This window comes from Salminus brasiliensis, chromosome 22, assembly GCF_030463535.1.
Source record: "Salminus brasiliensis chromosome 22, fSalBra1.hap2, whole genome shotgun sequence".
NCBI lineage: Eukaryota > Metazoa > Chordata > Actinopteri > Characiformes > Bryconidae > Salminus > Salminus brasiliensis.
The window spans coordinates 18,289,600-18,310,186 of NC_132899.1; the positions used below are offsets into that span (position 1 = coordinate 18,289,600).

Below are 20,587 nucleotides of genomic sequence, written 5' to 3' on the forward strand. Positions count from 1 at the left end.
GCAGTGTTTTGATGTCATTGACTTGATCTTAAAAAAATAGATGCATCAGTCACTAGCTCTAGTTCACAATTCCTTACTTTTCACCCAAGAACACTGACTTTGCATACACCAGTCACCCATAACATTAGCACCACCTGCCTGAGGTTCCCATGTGTCTGCCATTACAGACCCATATTTCAGATCAATATTTGTTTATTATCAATATTTTTTCTTCTTCTGTTACACATTAAAAGTTAATGTCCTCATGAGACTCCCACGTCTCACGCAGTCTGTTAATTAGGGAATTATTACTGTAAAAAAGTAACTGTGTCAGTAAAACTGTGTTAAACACTGTTACGGTTAAACCTTTGGCGATTAATGAAGTTCACTTGCTTCCTGAATGGATTGAGGGTTATCCGAGATCCATCGCCCCATCATAGACTGCAAGACATACTGTACAGTCTGTGTACACCACTAGTGGTAATGCATAAACACCTCAGTTTTGATATCCTGAACATATGATCAACACTAATGACCTTTTCCTATCTTTCATTCAGTCCTTACAGAAATGGTCGAAATGCCTGTATCTGGTTTAGAATTTAATAAATTGGCAAATTATAAATTGGCCGCCTCCAGCTGAGGTCAGAAGTTTAAGGTCATCATGGACCCATGTATGTCCTGGCAGTATTGGGCTTTTGGTGATTTGTTAGAACGATTATTTTACAGGGCAGAATAAGTGTAGAGCATACAACTATAATTTGGGATTGGGGACGCTGTCTGAAATTACAGACACCTCTTTTCTAACTGTGTGCTCAGTGCAGTTATTTACTGTGTCTTGGCATTAGCTGACAATGTTAATGTTACACACTGTTGGCTAGTTGTGTGCAGCTAGTTTAAAAAAAACAGCAAACAACAAACAGCAGTTATACCCAGCAGTCAAATTTAGTAAAATCTGTTTACATCAGCTCTTACATCTCTACTGTCTGAATAAACAGCTCCCCCGTGTATCTGGCAGCGCAGACTCGGACATATCTTGATATACAGTGCCCTCCATAATTATTGGCACCCCTGGTTAAGACGTGTTCTTTAGCTTCTAATAAATTGAGTTTTTTTCTAAGTAATATAGGACCACGATGGAAAAAAGCGTAAAATCCAACCTTTAACTCAAGTGAATTTTAAGGGAAAAAAGAAATCCCTGACTAAGAAATAATTATTCTTGATAAAATCACCTGTTTCACAATTATTGGCACCCCTAACATTTCTTAGGAAATAAATGTAATTAAAGTATTTCTGTCAATTCATACAGTAGTTTACGAAGTTGATCAGAGTATGTAGGAACATTTAATTAGTAATTCACAACTTCCTGTTTCCCTGGGGTATAAATATGACGTGACACAGAGACCATTTCTCTTCAACATGGGAAAGACAAAGGAACATACCATTCAAGTAAGGCAGATGTGTGTTGACCTCCACAAGTCAGGCAATGGCTACAAGAAAATAGCCACTCACCTACACCTGTCCATATCTCCTGTCAGAGGAATTATTAAGAAGTTTAAAACAACTGGAACAGTGGTGGACAAGCCTGGACGAGGACGCAAGTTTATTTTGCCACCACGCACAGTGAGGAGGATGATAAGAGAAATAAAAAGGTCTCCAAAGCTCACTGTTACAGAATTGCAACAAATGGTAGCTTCTTGGGGTCACAAAGTCTCCAAAACAACCATCAGGCGCTATCTGCATACCAACAAGCTGTTTGGGAGGCATGCATGGAAAAAACCTTTTCTCACTCACAATTATAAACGCAAACGTACTGGAACTTCAACTGGGACCGTGTGCTTTGGTCAGATGAAACTAAGATAGAGCTTTTTGGCAACAAATGCTCTAAGTGGGTCTGGCCTAACACAAGTTGTGAGTATGCAGAAAAGCACCTCATGCCCACTGTGAAATATGGGGGAGGATCAGTGATGCTGTGGGCCTGTTTCTCTTCCAAAGGCCCTGGGAACCTTGTTAGGGTGCATGGCATCATGAATGCTTTGAAATACCAGGACATTTTAAAACAAAATCTGGTGGCTTCTGCCCAAAAGCTGAAGATGGGTCGTCACTGGGTCTTTTAGCAAGATAATGACCCAAAACATATGGCCAAATCTACACAGAAACCTGTGGAAGCTGAAGAGGAGAGTGCAGAGGAGAGGACCCAGGTCGATGGATGATTTAGAGAGATTGTGCAAAGAGGAATGGTCAAAGATCCCTCTATATGTATTCTCCCATCTTGTGAAACATTATAAGAGGAGATTAGATGCTGTTTTGTTGGCAAAAGGGGGTTGTACAAAGTATTAACATCAGGGGTGCCAATAATTGTGGCACACATGATTTGATGTTAAACAATTATTTCTTAATGTGGGCATTTCTGAGGCCTAAGAACAAACTTGAGTGACATTCAGACACTCTTTTCCAGAGCGACTTACAAAAGTGCTTCACTGTTTACTCAGTTAGCAAATTTGAAGTCAGGTGTCTGGTTAGATGCCTGAACAGGTTTTGTACAACAGAGTTTATGCACAAGATTGTAATTAGGAACTACACTATAATGCAAAACTCCACAGTTGGAGTGTTGTAAGAAAAGTTGTATATATCAGAAAAAAGTTCAGACTGTTATATGTAGACTTGTCACTTTATTAAGAACAGTTCTGCTCTTTGTGTGTTTGGTTGTCATTGTGTGTGATCTTCATTTAAACAATTTAAGTGATTTTTTTAAAATGTTGTTTTAGTGATGAATCTTTAATGCTGAGTTTATGCTCTGTAGTTTTTTTGTAGTAGTTCTATAGTAATTTTTCAGAGAAAAAAAAACTATTTAAATCTGCCAACTGCTTTCCTAAAGTAGTATCTTCTGAAGCCGCACCAGAAATGTGTCTTTACGGTCTACACCTACATGTACACTTGCTTGTTCATTAAACTAACTAAATAAAAATCAAATCAAACTAAATAAAATAATAATCAGGGGTTAAAGGTTAAGACTTGTGGTCGACCTGATCTAAAATAAATACATTAGTCACCAGCTCTAGTTTTCAATTCCTTGCTTTTCACCTTACACGCATCACCCATAATAATAGACCCTTGTGTCACCATAGCTGCCCTGGGACATGGCTTTTCTTGACAGGCTATTACAGACCCATATTTCAAATAAATATTTGTTGATCTAGTTATTGCACAGGACAGCACAATGTTTAGTCTGGGTTATGTCTCTGAAATATCTGCATTATATTTATTTTATGTCCTTTACAATCCTACAGAGATGTTCTCTGTAATGCTAATCCCAGATTATATGGTTTATATTTTACAGATATTAGCAGATATGAAAAATCAGTTATCAGCATCGTCCGATCAATAGAAAGTCAGAAAGGAAGACAACTAGGAGAGGTTTCATTTGATGATGAACACTTTATTCAAGAAATAAATTATTTTACAAAATAAATACATTTTCCATCCTGCATTCCTACAATATGGTGAAATAAATTAGAAAATAAATAGTGTAAGAAGGACCAAAGGTCATAAATACTGATACTCTTGCAGTGTGAGGCCATATGGTGACCTACTATTTGGAAGAGAACCATCTTAAATAAATAAAAAAAAACTTGCTTGATATTGCTGTGTGACCTGCATTACCACAATATCATAATAGGTTCATATCATACGACCGGTTCAACTCATACAAATCAAGTCATCAAATAAGCACAAAGCACCTCCACATATTTCCTTGCATGAAAAATCAATTTGATTTGTCTGAAAAATCTAATAATTTCTTCCTCTAAGCCTTGAGAGGAACTACTGAAGCTCAATCTGTCCACTGATCCTCCACCAACCTGGCTCGATCTCTCCAAGAACTTCCTCCACACACTGAGAAGAAAGGTTGGGCAGTGGGGCCAAAGGCTGCTCCTGAGCAGGCTCGTCCCACAGGCTGCCACCCTGGGAGTATGGTACAGATGGAGAGGAGTTGTCCAGTCCCATATCCCAAAATGCAGAATCAGGAGAGCCAGGGGAGGCGGAGAATGGCTTCACACCTCCAGAATATCCAGTGCTGATGCTGCCATGAGGATACGGAGGCGGTGGGTAGAGGAAGACTTGACTCTCATCTGTGCCATTGTTTCCCATGGCCTGAAGTGCTGGGCTCCATAGAGAATCTGAAAAAGAGTGTGCTCTTCCTTTTACAGGGGCCCAGCTGACTGGAGTGATCTCCAAATCAGAGGGAAGAGGAGAAGGGCTTAGGCTGGTGCCCATCAGCCTGTCCTGTCGTGGCCTGGTGGCTGGAGTGCTGCAGTAGGTGCCACTCAATGGAAAGCCGAAGTACTGGGAAGACGTGTCAGCATAGTAACAGTCCTGCTCACCATCCTCTCTCATCTGAGACTGGGTGAAGCTAAAGGGTGCTTCTGTCACGCATCTTGGTTGACCATTCTCCATCATATCAACCATGTGAGGTGGCAGGAAGGGGCTGGGCAGAGAAGAAGCCACTTCTGGTTGAGGAGAGGTCCTAGTAGCCCTGTTCTTCAAGGTTCTTGCTCTCTTGTTCTGGAACCATACCTGTTTGACACCAAAGAAGTTCATGTTAGATTGTGAAGTAAAATTAGCACCAAAATTATGAAGCAATAGGCTCAAGCAATATTTTGACATCTGTCTGGACACCTACCTGAATGCGTGACTCTGGAAGGCCAGTGGCTTGAGAAAGGCTCTCTCTGACACTAATGCCGGGGTACGGGTCTACACTGAAAGCCATTCGGAGGAGCTCCAAGTGTTCTTTGGTGAAACTGGTTCTCTTCCTCCTGCCTGCAATCTTGCTGGCCTGGGATGCTCCATCTTGAGCTGTGGTGGAAAAACACATAGATGTTACATTTATGAACAACATGGATATTTGAACTACAACGATTCTTAATAGAATGTAGAAATTAAGAGGACAACAAAACACAACCAAATACACACAAATACCTTCAGACTCTTTGGGTAGGGGACATCAGGGACCAAGGGAAGGGGGACAGGAGGAAGGCCACATCAAGAGGGCACCTACAGAGAAGGAGGTGTCCTTTTCTGCTAGCCACATCCACATAAGACAGACATACACATATAAACTGTATCTAGTTTACATATATAAAAACACTGACAAGAAAAGTGTAAAAAACATCTAGACACTGCTAATGTTTACAACACAGACACATATTAGCTACACAACAGTGAAACTTTAGCTAGACACTTAAAGACAGACAGTTTACTGAGACTTACCAATGCTGCTGTCAGTCCACATTTCTACAAGCTGTTATTGGAGTGACTTGAGGAAAATCTCTGCACAGGTTTACTGAGAGGGAAGATGTACCTGTTGCTTCTTCAGATTCTGCCTCTGGACTGAGAGCTGCCTGTATTTATCCCAGAACTCCTTCTTGCAGATGTGGGTGGAGCTGTGAAATTCTAAAATAGAGCTCTCTGATCTGAACTAATGACCATCAGTGACCATTTTCACCTGCCACACCCCAATTCACACTTCACGTCACACCTTTATGCTCATACAGAACCTCAGTATACTCTTTTGTTGTTTACTTCAAAGACACTTAGGACATGTTTAGACAGTTACCAAAACAACTCAGATAATAGCTTTTTCACAGTGAGGTATGTTATGATATCTGGATGTCCTATTGCATGTATACAAATATACATGAGGAAGAAGGTAGTTGACTGAGACTAAGACAGAAAAGTCCTGTGTGTTTGAAGCCTATTTACTGACCCCTTTACTAAGCCCATAATATTGTATTAAACACTGACAATTGGCTAAAAAAACAATAAAGATATTTAAAAGTGTGTTTTAGTAAATGCATCATAAAAAAACCCTCATTTTAAAGTTAACAAGTCATTTTTAAAGTTAACAAGTTAAAATTGCATAGCCATATGATTATCATATTATGAGATTAATACTACAATAAACATTCACAATGTAATAATGTAGTGCCTATATGTTTTTTCCCTGCATTTTAGCCATTTATTTACAATTTATTAAAATATTTGAATTGACTGAAAACATATTGCAGGTTATTGACATTTTAATTTAGGCTATTTTCAAGTATTATTATTATTATTATTATTATTATTAGTGGAGTTTATTTATTTTCCTGAAATCTTAGCATAAAATATTCAGTATGGGACAAAGAAAGTGTTACAAAACAAATAAACAAAACAACAAAAGACAAATGAAACAACAAAAGACATTTTAAAAATAGCACTGCCACTTGCATTAACTTGCAGAACTTCTAAAATACTATTGTATTGCCTATATCTTTCTTTAAACTTCATTATTTTGAAAACTATAACCAGTCAAACGTCCCAACATTTGCATTTAATCATGTCCTATATTTCCTCTTATCCTTCTGTCATCTTTGTGCACAGTTGATTGTTTTTTTCTTGTCATGCAAACAGTATCTTTAACATGTAAATATGTATATTCAAAAACATATATCTTCTAAAATGATTGTGGTGGCCTTACAGCAGAGGACATGTGCTGAAAACAATACTTCATACTTTTCATAATATTGTAAACTTTATTTTTTAATGCCATGTCAGCCAGTTTAAAACATAACATGTCAGGTTTGATATGAAAATCAATTTAGTTAATACAGGTTGATCTGTATTAAAGACATGCATACTTAGATATGCTTTAACCATTAACCTCCTATTCAATGGAGGGTGGATGTTTTTATGTTTTTGGGAAAAGCTTTTCATCTTCTGCTTATTGTTGGGATGATTAGCATAACAATAGTCATGATTAACCTAGCCCCCTTACGATGGATGATTGATAGGCTTAATCAATGCAAGGGCTGTTAATGGCCACACTTGATTAAAACATTAAATATGTGATAAGTCAGATAACTCTACCTCCATCAAACAGCAGCCTTATGACTTACCTTTCCTGGTGTTTTCACACCTTGGTACACATTTTCTGGTTTGCTGAATCTGAAACAAAAATGTATATGTTTGTAAGATGGAGATCTTTATATCTTTATACTAAGATTGACCATTTCCCATATATAAGTAGCACCAAAAAGGGTTTCACTATTGTAAGTCTAAATCAGAAACCTTTACTTCTATTAGATATGTATATATAGTTGCCAAAGATGGACTGTAGTATGCTACTACATAAAAAACACTACTCATACCATGAAATAAAACAATTCAAGAATAAAATTGATATACCCAATGAATCATCAAATCTTTATTTATTACTTTGTACATTTTTTTTATATTTTAACAGCTTTTTAGTTATAGTAATCCTGTGATCATAAAAGTCTTGGGCTGCTAGAGGCCATGCCCTGAGAAGACAATACAACACAGTTCACTATGACGGCAAGAAGGCGCCCTTGAAAAATGATCAGTAGCTGATTAAGGAGGTGTCTCACAGCACGTCCTATGATAACTGTGCTGTGCTTACACAGTGGTCTAACCTAAGGAAGGGATTCTTTTTTAATTGATTGCCACTTATCCAAGATAAGTATTAAAAGCATTCATTAAAATGGAGACTATGGATACTTCTTTCAAAACATTTCAACTCTATACAGTATCTGCAAGTACAGATTACAGATGCCTTCAGATGAATGGTACAATCAAGCTATCTGGATGTGCTGAGGCACTTATACAACGGTAAGCATGCTCAGTTGTCTTAAATTATGGATCAAATCAGATTTTATACATATATATAAATATATATATATATAAGTTACCTTGAAAACATATTCATTATTTGGGTACATAAATCAGAAGCCTATGAATGTGACATCAGTAAATCAGAAAAGTCTGCATTCAGTGACAGTGTTGCCTGTGCAATCGTGTGATAAGTATAAGGAAAACAGAAGAGCAGCTGTAGGGAATATAAATGCAGCATATGATTAGACTGTATCAGCAAAACAGTGAGAGGGTGGCAATGCATAAACCCCTCATTACAGGCAGACACTTATTTAAGATTCGATGGAGCTAGAACCCTAGACGCTGGTCTAGAGAGATCTGGTCAGATTAGCCACCCAGATAGCAATCAGTCATTGAATAGATGTTACATCAACACTTAACTGTCAACATTAACTTCAATGATTTAGCGTTCTAATCTGATGTTGATTCATCATCACTTTTGCACCCTGAATTAATATTGAAATGACATTGAAATTGTAACAAAATAACAACAGAAGTGCAACACTATCTACACCACCTTTAAACTTTTTTAAAATCCTGGTACTGCAGTAAAATATGTTAAACCAACCCTGCATTATGTACAGCAAGGGACATTTTGTGACATTTTAAGTTTCCATTTTTAATTTATGAGCACAGTAAAATAAAAATATTCGCATATATTAAATATAAATATAAAAATAAAAATATAAATATATGCATAAATGTATTTGTATAAAGAAATACATAATTGCTGCATACAATCCTGTCCCAAGACACTACTTTCATATAAACTGGGAAGGTATAAACTTCTCTCAAGTGCCAAGGTGATGTCATTTGATCAAAATCAGAATCATATGCTAAACAAAAAATTTCCATGTCCTATTTTTCCTTGTATGAGGTTGTGCCGCACCCTCCCCTACATGTAATCTAAATGACATTATGTGAGCAATAAATTCATGCATTTCCATTAACAGCTGAGAACATAGCTAGTTAGCAAGCCATAATCTTCAGTCACAACCAGGCATTTTGTTGCTTTAAATGCTTTAAATAATCAATATTCAGTTAGAACCGATTTATATGACCAATAATCACTCAGCGACCAAATCACCCTCGACCAAAATGATGATTCTGATCACAATCAATAATGTATTAACATAATCTTGCTATCTGGCCATTCTTCACTATATTCTCTACAAGTAGTGTAAGTGTGTGTATGGGCTCAATCCCTACAGTCAGGGGTAGATGCTTTGTGATTTTGTGATTAATCCACAGTTACAAGACTACACCAGTAGAGTCCTTGGGCTTTCTTTGGATAAGAAAATCAGCCAAATGCCATAAATCTGAATGTCTGAAAATCTGGTGACCATTGCTGGCGACTCCACCAGCGAGAATATTCAGCACTATGTTTTTGGCACCACTGCCACTGCCAAGTCCTTATAAGCAGGTCTGTTCGCTTGGTGGCCATCTTTGCAACACCACCGGTCAGTTATTTCCAGTCACACAGACCAGACTTCTATCTTTATGAATGGGAAGAGACCAAAATACTCAAAACTGAAGATTGTCATGTCAAATACATGTTTTAAATCACTGATAAATTCTGACAAACATCTCAGGAATAGTTTTTCAAGAGTTTGGCTTAATAATGCACAGATCCATAATATTTTTTGTCTTGTTCGACCTACTGTACTTGCGCAGACCTCCACATTGAGCTGGGGGTTCTTCTGCTCATGGCTGATTTTGTTGAAAGACAGGACTTTATCCATAACGTCATGTTCAGCATTACGAGAACTGCCATTTGTATTTCAACCAGTCTCCTTAATTGTAACATCCCAGCCACTACATAATGGCAGACCGCCAAAGTAGTGCACTATATAGTGAATAGGGCACAGTTTTGGGTACAGCTTATTTCAGCTGGGAAAACTTTATTTTGATTTTTTATTATTATTATTTTTTTGCTTTGCTTTATTAGAATCGTGAAACCAGTCCATGTAGACCCAGCTAAAATACAAATCCTGCTGGTCTATAAGCTGGTTATGCTGGTCTGGTGATGGGGTGAACCAGTGTTCAAAACACAACCGAATTGTTTGTGCTGGTTAAATGCAGATGCATGGGGTAGCTTTCTCTAAATGTATTATAATAAATCATTTTTTTCAACATGTTCTAGCCTACTCTAGCTAACCTGCTCTCATACTACAGTCATGCCTGTGGAATCTAAATAGTACAGAGCAGTGATCAACCACAGAGCAGGGTTAACAGATGCAGCACAGGCCATGTATGCTGTACAGGTTCTTGTGTCTGGCAGCTACATTAACATTTAGCAGAGCTCAGGAATAAACGTTGTTACAGGACGGCTTAAACTGGGCAAAACAAAAGAGCCTTATGTTGTAGACAGTGGTGTAAAATGGCGCGCTGTGGTCTAGAATCAGACATGGCGTCTGTAAAGTCTACCCGGAGCTCTTCAGTAGTTACTGCTGTGGACTCTGTGGGCTTATAGTGGTGTTATAAACACCGCCAAAACATCGGCGCGACGTGTACAGAAACGTTCATCGGAGCACCAGCTACATTCGGTGGTTAACTAAATGACATCTGAGGCTCGTTTTTTGGGGGGCGACAGTATATTAAAAGTGAGAGTTAGAGGAGAAGGAGATGATTAGAGTTTCAGGTAGTGATCCATATTCATCCGCCCCGAGTTCCTGCTTCTCTCACACACACGCAGCAGAGGGAGCCGAGTGTTACCCGGATGGAACTGTCATGGCCGCCGTCACTGACCTGCCAGTCTGAAGAGAAAAGAAAGGTATATTCGTCTAAAACAAGCTTTTATGGAAGATTTAGGTGTCATTAATGGCTTCGCGGTTCCTCATACGTGTGCAGTGTACTTGTTTACCAGCTCCAGTGTTTTGTCGACTTGCATACGGTCCTGTTTGTTTGATGTGTTGCGTGGGTGGGGGCGAGTTGCTGTATTTTTGTGGATTTGGCTGACTAATAGGGTTGCCGAACAGACACTTTATGTGACCTCGGGAAATGTCCCAAGGCTGTCCCGCACGTTACAGTAGCCGTGCATGTCTAAACGCGAGTCTAAGTTGCTTACACTGTAGTAATGGCACTTCCTCGGGTTTTCTGTGTATTGTGTGTGTGTGTGTGTGTGTGTGTGTGTGTCCGTCCGCGTTGCTCAAAGTTACTGATAGTCAAGTCCATTGAAACAGCCTAGCTGGTGTTGTATTGAACACACACTGCTCAGCCCCTGAGCCTCTCTCGTGCACAAGTTGGTCTCACGAACTCGTCGAGCTGTGCTGCTTTGGGCTAAAGGGAGTGATGATGATTGTGAGGATGATGAGGATGATGATGATGATGATGATGATGATGATGATGAAGAAGAAGAAGCGCATCATGCCAACGCTGGACGCAGAGTCACCAAAACTTGATTTGCAGGAGATGTACGAGCTAACACTGGATTATGTGCTTCACGCTGGCCTACATAGACTCGTGTAAGCTGTGCATAGCCGAACTTGATCCTCTAACAGCATTTCAGCTCAGAAGCGCAGAGAAACCCTTTCAGGAAAGTTTCATATACATATCCAGTGATGTGCAACATCTCAGATGCACCATCAAGCCGCTGGGGTATTGATAATCTTGTTGGAATCGTGTCAAGTTCAGTCGACTGAATCTGCATCAGCACCAAGTCTGCTTGCTCTCTCACGCAGACTGTGTGTTGTCTCATGGGGAATTTATTTGTCAGTTTAGTTAGGGCATGCCATCTATTCTGGTGATGGATGTTCAGATGCATTTAGGCTAATCTTGGGCAGTGTCAGATCCAGGCAAATGTGAGTTCTGCAAGTTGTGGCACTTGTCAGTTGTTGTGCTGGAGCGAACGAAGAGTAGCCTGATAAATAATTCCCACTTAATCCCCCCAGAGCACTTAGCCTTTGCACTGTGCGTTTATGAATCACTTAAAGTATAAAGCAAATAACACAAAGCAGATGAATTTTAGCGGACAGTCTGTAATAATGATAGTTTAGGGTTAGATCATGTTTTCTGTATGTTAAAATATTTGCCAATTATGTTCAAGTTTGTTTATTTGTGGTTCTGTTTCAAGGCCTTATCAAATATCAATGTAAATGACTGCTGATATTATGCACATTTACATTTTTTTCATTCTCATTTATGTGCGTTTTATTGCTTTATTATGTACTATTTGTAATATTTACACAATAGAAATAGAAAGGATGATTTATTTATAGGTTGTTAATAATGTCATAATTATATTGTTGGTTTATTATAGGTTTATTATTCTGTTTAATTACAGTAATTGTATATGGGACATACATGCTACAGGTTAATACTCTTTTGGTACTTCCAAACAGGAATTTAGGTCCTGATATAGTTAATTATGGAAAAAAAAAGAATTGTTTTATTATTAAGTCTTCAAGTTTTGTTTTTTGTCTTTTACTGAGCCACACTTATGTCACTTCTGAAGCCACTGTTATAGCTATTATGTGAATATACTTTGTCTAAATCCACTAAAGCAGCTTGTATATTGCACCTGATTTTGGTCTGTGCAGTGAAATGTGTTAATTGTTATAAATGTATGTGTTTAGAAATATATTCCTCTCTTGAAAAAATTCCATTCTCTTTTTTTTTGAAAAAGAAAGAAATTGAAAAGATTGAAAAGATTCCTCTCTTTTCTCAGTCTCAGTTCCATCATGATCAGGAGTTCTTAAAGAAAGCTGGTTTCACCAAACCAAGAGTGTCCAAACGAAAATAGCAGGTGTAATAGGTGCCTCACCACTGTCCAGACCAAATGACCACAATAGGTGGTATAAGTCCAGATCAAACTGAATCAGGGTTTGTTTCAATTTTTTTTTTTTTTTTTTTTTTTTGATGATTTGTACTTTCGGACCAATTACAGGAAGTTAAGGCAGGCTGTTGTCATTTATTAAACAATAGAAGTAGAAAAAGAACTGGGGAAAAAAAGTAGAAATGAACCACGGTAGCACATGGGGACGGTTATATCTACAGTGGTGATAGGATTGTTGCGTGACAAACACACTGAATACAGTAAATCAAAGTAGATAATAGGCTTAGTGTTTATTCATAAGTCCTGTTTTTGAAAGTCACCTGACATTTTCTTTCAGATTTAGTTAGTTTGGCTCTAGATTTCTTTCACCTGTTTGAGCTTCCCAGAGATTATTGAGAAACAATTGCCATTTAAACCATGCTAGTTAAACCAGTTAAGTTTTGTGATACATAAAACATAGCAACATTTAAACTTTTTGGATTTAAATATGGTTGCTTACTCTGTCTTATTAAACATTGTTGTATAGTATTCATAGTGTACATCCCACATGAGGGCTATTTCAAATTGCAGTTCTAAAGCATACTTGTAATTAGATGAGAAATTATCTAATTAGGCATTAATGAAACATTTTTAGAAAACTTTCAGTATTTAGGCCTGAAGGTTATGGCCTAAAATTAAAATCAAAATTTGATATAGATGGTAATAACACACAGTGTGCCTTAGGGCTGGAACAATGACTAATAGCCTAGTTAAAAATGTTCCTTTTCAAAGAATCTACAGTGAATTTCTGGTGATTTCTGGTGATGATGGCACTGCCTTCCACCAAGCCTTCATACTCCAATTTATGGGATTTCTTTGCCACTTATATTACATTACCCAACGTTATTCTAGTCCCAGTCTCTTCAGAAACGTCTTCAGTGGAGAAGATTCATTATATGTTGAAACTGATTATCATCTGAGAAAACCTTTAAACTGCAGTTTGCTTCAAAACTTCATGCTCTGATGAATTTCCTGTCTCTTTCAGGTACTTGATAAAATATGGAGGCCACTCCAGATGACCCACCAGAAAGCCATGACCAGAGCAGGGATGCTGATGAAGATGTCTCCATGGTCGACACATGGCCTCCTTCAACAGAACTTGCCAATCAGACATCAGAGACAGCATGCAATGAACACAGTGACCAAGATGACACACAATCTGGGGAGACAGGTGCTGATGATTCTCAAACAGAAAGCAAGGTCTCTGAGAAATCACCGTGTAAGATGCAACAAGGTGCTATTTTCTCTGGGAAAATACTGAGTTTCTGCTGCTCTGAATGTAAAGGCGATACCACTTATAGCCCCAATGACTTGCTGAAACATTTTCAAGGAGCTCACAAGGGAACCCTCCCAACGTATCCCTGTGATCTTTGCACCTTTGTCACCAATGAGTTCTCTTCTCTCCAACGGCATCGCATTGGACATCGCGACACTTTGGTCACTTGTGAGATTTGCAATGATGGAGTACAATACTCTCTACTTTTGCTCACCAGGCATTTTATTATGTGCCATAGCTGTAATGGACTGTTTCGCTGTAAAAAATGTGACTTTTCCACCAGAGATGCAGGCACCTTTGTTCAACACATTCACCATCATAACGAGGGTAGCCACAAATGTGTGAGGTGTCCACCCATAAGTCCGACACAAGGAAAATCCCACTCTGGGACGTTTCCTTTCACCTGTCAGTTTTGTGGCTATGGTGCTGCTCGGAGCGAGTATCTAAATAAGCATCTGTCTGTGGCCCATGGAGATGAAATTGACAGAACAAACAGATGGAAGTCAATAGAGGACAATGCTGGAGTTAACTCTCCTGGACTGAAGCTGCTGCTTAAAAAAGGTCCTGCTGGAGGATCCAGGGAACCACAGTGGATGTCGAAGCTGAACTCTCTTCCTGGAGTAGGTCTGCTTGACCACAATGGCAGGTTGTTTAATCCAGAGAAGACGCTAGAGGAAACGCAACAATTTCTAGAAAGAGCCGTTGGTGTGAAAAAAGAAGGTAACAAGTGGACTAAATCTTCACTCAAGAGTGAGCCACAGTGTTCATATCCCGTTACACTGACTACTCCACAGCCAAAGATGCAGGAGAATGAACTCAGTTCTGGGTCTGGACTTGTAAATCCAAGCAACAGTAATGGACTGACTGTTCTTATGGTGAAAAACAAAATCTCCATCCCTCCTAACTGCACCACAAAAGTCATGGGCTTTAAAATGGTAGATGGTAAAAAGCATTTAGTTTTAAAAGTCATACCAACAAAACAGGACTCCTCTACCAAAAATGAGATGTCACTTGCTGATGTTTCTGAGGAGGATAAAAAGACAGCTAGCTCTCCTTGCTCCTCGTTGTCCCCAAGATCAAAGTCCCTCTTTAATCTGGACTCTGAGAAAAAGAGAGATTTCACTGCTTCAATAAAACTAGAGGCACATGACATAGAAAAAGACACTGGGGACCAATCACCTTTATTACACGAGCATGAAGCAAGTCTGGGCAGAATTAGTATAGCTGCAAACCAGGTTGGCGATGAAGCTGTTGAAACATCTAGCCAGTTGCTCAGCCTTCCATCAGACTCCCATTGTGTAGACTTAGTTTCCACTATGACCAAAGAGGCCTCGTTTTCCACAAACCAGAACAGTTGTCCAGATAGGAAGTCACTGCATGATCATGAGCTCCCTGTTGATAATTCCCAATCCATAAACTCAACTGCCACACTCCCAGATGCAACTCTAGGGGAGATCATGCCCACAGATGTGCTCAGGGTGAAAGAAGCTCCTTCACAATCATTGGCCAAACACAACTCTGAAGTAGATTCAGATATGAATGAAATACAATCAGAATCTGCAGATGAGCCCACACGCCCAGTCCTTTCTAATGTGAAACCAGATGTATTTTCTGTATCAGCAAATGATGACCAACCATCTGCCCTGATCCTTAATTGCATGGCAGATGAGGCCACTCCCACTCCTGTCTCAGGCAAGTCTCCTGGCCAGATGGGTCATTTAGTGGGGAATAAAAGTTGTAATGATGAATCCACTGAAGAGTCTGCTTTATGTGAGGGAATTGTAGAGCAGAGTTCAGCTAGAACACCTGTAAAATTGAGTCCACTGTCTATTTCAGCAAAGAAACAACCCCCTTTTGTTGTTGTTGTTGATGAAGATGATACTTCATTAATAAACAGTACTGCAGCCTCTTCCTCTAATTTAACGAATGGGAAGACCTTTCACACTTATTCAGTCGCTGACCTTAATCTGCCTACTGAGTCCTCTTCAAGTAAGGAGCTAGCTTCAGGTAATACACTTGTGCGTAGCAAGTCCTCTGGTATAACTCTAAATGGAACAACATTCTCAGATGTAAATTTCCAGGATAAAACAAGGGCTGATGAGTCCCCGATTCCAATAGACAGCAGTATGGAAGCTGAAACTCTGCAAAATTCCCCAAGTCAGGAGGTCTTTAGTTTTCACAATTACTCGAAAGACTCTTTTGGCAGTTCCCCCGATTCACTGGAAGTCGATAACCAATCTCCAGAGGACTTGGAGGATGACGAGTGTGACGAAGAATTTGACGAAATCAAGCTGTCTTCAGACTGGAGCTTAACACTACCTGCATCCCCACCACTTGAACAGTCTGAAGAAGAAAATGTTGGAAGTGGCGGAGAAGGTAGTGCAGGTGATGAAGCACTGTCTGCAAGTGAGAAGAAAGCACTAGAAAGAGTGTCAGATAGCGATATAGAGGTTGATGAGTGCATAGCTACTGTTGATGAAGAGTTACCCCTTCCAGTGACACCAGAGACTGAAAAAGGAACAGCATCTTTAGCAGAGGCACTAAAACAAGAGGAGAAGGGTGTGTCGCCTGTGGTCGAGAGGGGAGCTGCGACTTTGAGTAATGCAGCTGTTCTGGGCAAGATACTTGAAAAGCACTCCGATGCTATCATCAGCCAGCAGCTTGAGAAAGAAAGGATGGTATCTTCAGCTGCAGCGTCAGATGCTGTCAGGCCAACCAAAACAACACTTAGGATACTGCAGACTCCTGAGGGGAAACAGCAGATGTTCCTTCAAACCACAGAGACTCCATATGCTGTACCAGTCCAACTGAAAAGTAGTCCTGGGTTCAAGCTTATTACAAAGTCCTGTGCTTCCAAAGTTAATGTCTCTTATGTGAAGCCGGGAATCGAAAGGCCTAGCAAAGGTACAGGGTTATCTCTTACTCTAAACGGAGGCAGGATTGGAATGGCGGCTCAAGGTGCAAGTGGAGAGGGCGAAGGTTACGCATCTCTCCTGCAAGCAGTAAGCAGCAGTGGAGGCCGCTACTTTGTCAATGCCTCTGCCCTGAAAGGGCCTCTTCTCTTATCAAGTGCTGTGAAGCCGCCGTCAGGAGAGCAAACAACAGACACGCAACCAACTTGTTATTTAGTTCAAAGACCGCTTCCTGTTGCACCAGTAAGTAATGAGTCAACTTGTTCGACCTCGAAGACTGTGCTGACCACTCGCCCACTATTGGCTATGCCTGTGAACTCCTCTGACAAAGCAGCTCCTTTGCAAACTGGGCGTCAAGCTTACCTGGTTAGATACATCTCTCCAGCTAAGTCAGGGATACTGCTAAATAGCGCCGATGGGAAGGGCAGCCATGCTAATGAAGGAGGCAAAAGCAGAGTTTTCCTCAAAGTTCTTCGAAGTCCTAATGGCACTAGGTTCCTCTCCACCGCTCCTTGCACTTCAGCCAAAAAACCTATTTATGTGGCCGCAAGTTCTCTCCAGTCACCTTGCTTTCTTATGTCTTCAAATAAAGCTTTTACCAGTTTGTCAACAGGACTGAAAACCTCCAGTACTCCTAAACTCATTCCAGCAAAGCTTAAAAACATTTTACCCCGATCGGGCATTGACATTAAAACCCAGGATGAGGATGGTGGTGAGATTCAGAAGTCTTCACGGATCCCAATGCACATTCGTCAACGAAGCCAACGGAAAAGAAGACGAAGGGCTCTGTTTGAGGAACAGTTTGGGACCTGCAAAACAAGGAGAATGTCAAGCAAGTCCCCTGCTGAGAGAGAGGTTGCCTCACTATGGGAGCCTGCAGCAAAAGATGTCGAGAGAACACTCCGGCTCTCTCCCTTCAGCCCACTTCAGCAAATCAAATGCCCTCGTCAGAACCAGCCAGTGGTGGTGCTAAACCACCCTGACGCTGATATTCCTGAAGTGGCAAACATTATGAAGTCAGTTAACAGGTACAAAAGTGAAGTTGTCAAGGTGGCTTTGTCCCAGAGTACAGTCAAGGCCCTCTCTGAATGGAGCCTTCTCGGTCCCGAAGGCACCCTCTCGAAGCCAAGTTCAAGAGTCCGGTCCTTAGAAACCAATGTCCGAGAGCGATTCATCCTAAAACTGAAGTTGAAAAAGAAGAGCAGGCGCAAATACGAGGTGGTGAAGTTGTCCTCCTCCACAGGGTCAGAGCAGTTGCCGACATTCAGCTGTTGGTTTTGTGGCCGAGTGTTCAACAATCAAGAAGAGTGGATCGGCCATGGACAGCGGCATCTCATGGAAGCTACAAGAGACTGGAATAAGCTGTTCTAACGTTATCACAAGGCCCTTTGGAATGGTCAAAAGCCGTCCGCTAATGTAGAAACGAGACTGATATGCGATTCTGATCTCTTTCTTTCTTTCTTTCTTTTCTTCTTTCTTCTTTTTTTTAACTAGTACAGTTAGATACACTTAAGCTGTCAATATTATTTTTACATAGATATCCCTCCAGAAGTTTTTAAATGGGTATAGTATAATAGACAGAGTTTGGTACCTGAACCCGATTTGTATGTAAATAGTTTTAACCCATGTATATTTAAATCTAAACCCTAGTGTATGTACAGAATGGAACTGTGAAAACTGGACACACTGTATGTTTATGGTGCATGCAAAAAGATCACTGGTATAAAAAGCAGGTGCTGTCTGTGATGGACCTCTTTCAATGCAGTCAGTTAACAAATTACTCAGGTAATTTCATAATCTTCAAATGAACAGTCCAGTTTGTAAAGAAATCCTTTATATTAGCTCAGCATATGTTAAGAGAGGCGTGATTTACAGTTTCGTTTGTTTAGGTTGGCTGCATATATTACCCGTTGCTAGAGGTCATAGAGGTTCTTTTACATGACGTTTGTTTTGATCACACCTTAATTATGAATCTGTCCCTTTTTTTTTTTTAGCATTGAATCATGCAAATGTTTATGACATGTGGCAGAACATAGACTGGTGACATGCAGGCATACCTTTAGGTCTTTGTTTTTGTTGTTTAAAGAATTGTGCAGATTCAGCTAGAACCAGACTTTAAGGTTTATGTAAAAGTTGTTGCTTCAGAACAGTTGTTTCATCCAGGCACTGTATTTTTTTTATTTTATTTTATTTTAATTTTTTTCCGTTCACCTGTTCTCAAGTTGAGTTTAATTTGTGTCTTGTTGGTACAATTGCATCTTTTTTAACACATCAAAATGGACCCAGTGTCATTTTAGTAGCAATAATCTTTTTCAGCACAGTTTTAAACAGCTCATAAAATGGTCCATGGCCGATTTATTGTCTGGTTTCACCATTTTGTTTTTTCTTCCACTGTATTTCTCTGGTTGAGTGAAGTTGGGAACCTGCAAAGCACAGTCCCACTTCAGTTAAGAAGAGGGAAAAACAAAACCGGTTGAGATGCAAGCCACCAAATCTCAAATGGCCAACCAAACACTAACTGCATTTTGTTCTCATTCTCTATGATACTAGAGTGCCTCAACTTGCCTCAAAGTTTTTACCAAGTGGTGATTCTTTTTCTCTGCTAAACTTCTCTGTGACTTTTCTGTATGCTTGGAGAGTTCATGGTGGCGATTACTTAATTCCAAAAATTTTAAATACAGGTTTTCACAAACTGAAGTACTTTTATTTGGCATGTGGGTAGACTGTCCACAGTACAGTGTATTGTAAAAAGATACAATTTTGGTCCAGTCTGCAGTTTAGTTAAACCGGGATGGTTCGAATCCATAGAGAACAAAGTATCGCCACTAGAGAGAATCTGTACTTTAACCTGTTGGTCTGTCTTTGTGGTTAATAACTTATGCAAATCTTCCTGCCAGCCATTCAGAGTAAAATGGTCAACTTATGAATGACAGGTTCTACTTTACCTCACTGTTGCTGCCAGCATTCACAATATCATGTGCATTAAAAGCCAGCAATTTGAGCAGTTTTACAAATGCACAATTGTCTTTGTTGTTGTAAATAAGGGTTATATTTGAAACTCATTCGCACTCACTCATTTTTTTTTTCCTTCCCCTTATTTGTTTTAGGTCAAGTCCTTCACTGTGTTTTGTGCATTGCTTATGCATCACTTTAACTAATTTGGTAAAATATATTAAGACATAGGTTTGCTTATTTAATATCCCTCTTTGTGTTTTTTTTTATTTTAACTCCTCATACATCACTTTCAAATGTTTCTACTCTTCGCTCTTGAGACAATCACTATTCCAACTAAAATCAGTTGAATGAAGTTAGTTTACCACTCCTTTCTCATCCAGATTCCTCCACTATTTGTTGATATAATAAGCGTTATTGCATTATTAGAAACCTGGCTCTCTATGATGTTCTCCACTCACTGACCTCTGACCTGTACTCCGCTCAAGTGACCCTGGCTACTACACTACCACTACACTATGCCATCAGCAAGCAAAAAGCATGACCACCCTCACTTTGTCACATGCCAACAGGACAGCAACCAAATAATTTTATCCTGAGGCAAAAAAAAACAAACACCAAACAAACAAACAAACGGTTGTTTGGTGTTTAAAGCTCACGTTTAAAGCTCAAACAGGTTGTTGGGGTTTCTTAGGATGTGAGAAATCTATTTTTTTATGATAAGTGCCTAAAATGTGATGCACCAGGTTGACACTATATTGTACTGTATTTGCCTCCTTGCAGTTCCTCCTTGAATAAATGTAAATACTTTGAAAGAAGCTTTGTTGTGTGTGTGTGTGTGTGTGTGTGTGTGTGTGCGCATGCGCACCTGTGCTGCAATTGCAGTTGATTTAAAAATATATATTTTTGAACAGTTTTCCAATCAAATGTGATGGCTTAACTTGTGTA

At 39.6% G+C, this 20,587-nt stretch overlaps 2 protein-coding genes across 2 annotated transcripts; one reads left to right on the forward strand and one right to left on the reverse strand.

The window, feature by feature from the left end:
- Positions 1-3,721: 3,721 nt before the first annotated feature.
- mxtx2 (mix-type homeobox gene 2) lies at positions 3,722-9,428 on the reverse strand. The gene is made up of 3 exons (XM_072667942.1): positions 9,353-9,428; positions 4,658-4,830; positions 3,722-4,551 (listed from the first exon to the last, which is right to left on the reverse strand). Exons 1-3 carry the CDS (start codon positions 9,426-9,428, stop codon positions 3,799-3,801), a joined length of 1,002 nt encoding a protein of 333 aa, XP_072524043.1. The 3' UTR covers positions 3,722-3,798.
- A 791-nt stretch (positions 9,429-10,219) lies between these two features.
- On the forward strand, positions 10,220-20,457 carry LOC140544258 (zinc finger protein 518A). Its single transcript, XM_072667704.1, has 2 exons — positions 10,220-10,459; positions 13,485-20,457. The coding sequence occupies exon 2, from the start codon at positions 13,499-13,501 to the stop codon at positions 18,056-18,058; it is 4,560 nt and encodes a 1,519-aa protein (XP_072523805.1). The 5' UTR covers positions 10,220-10,459; positions 13,485-13,498; the 3' UTR covers positions 18,059-20,457.
- Positions 20,458-20,587: the final 130 nt, after the last annotated feature.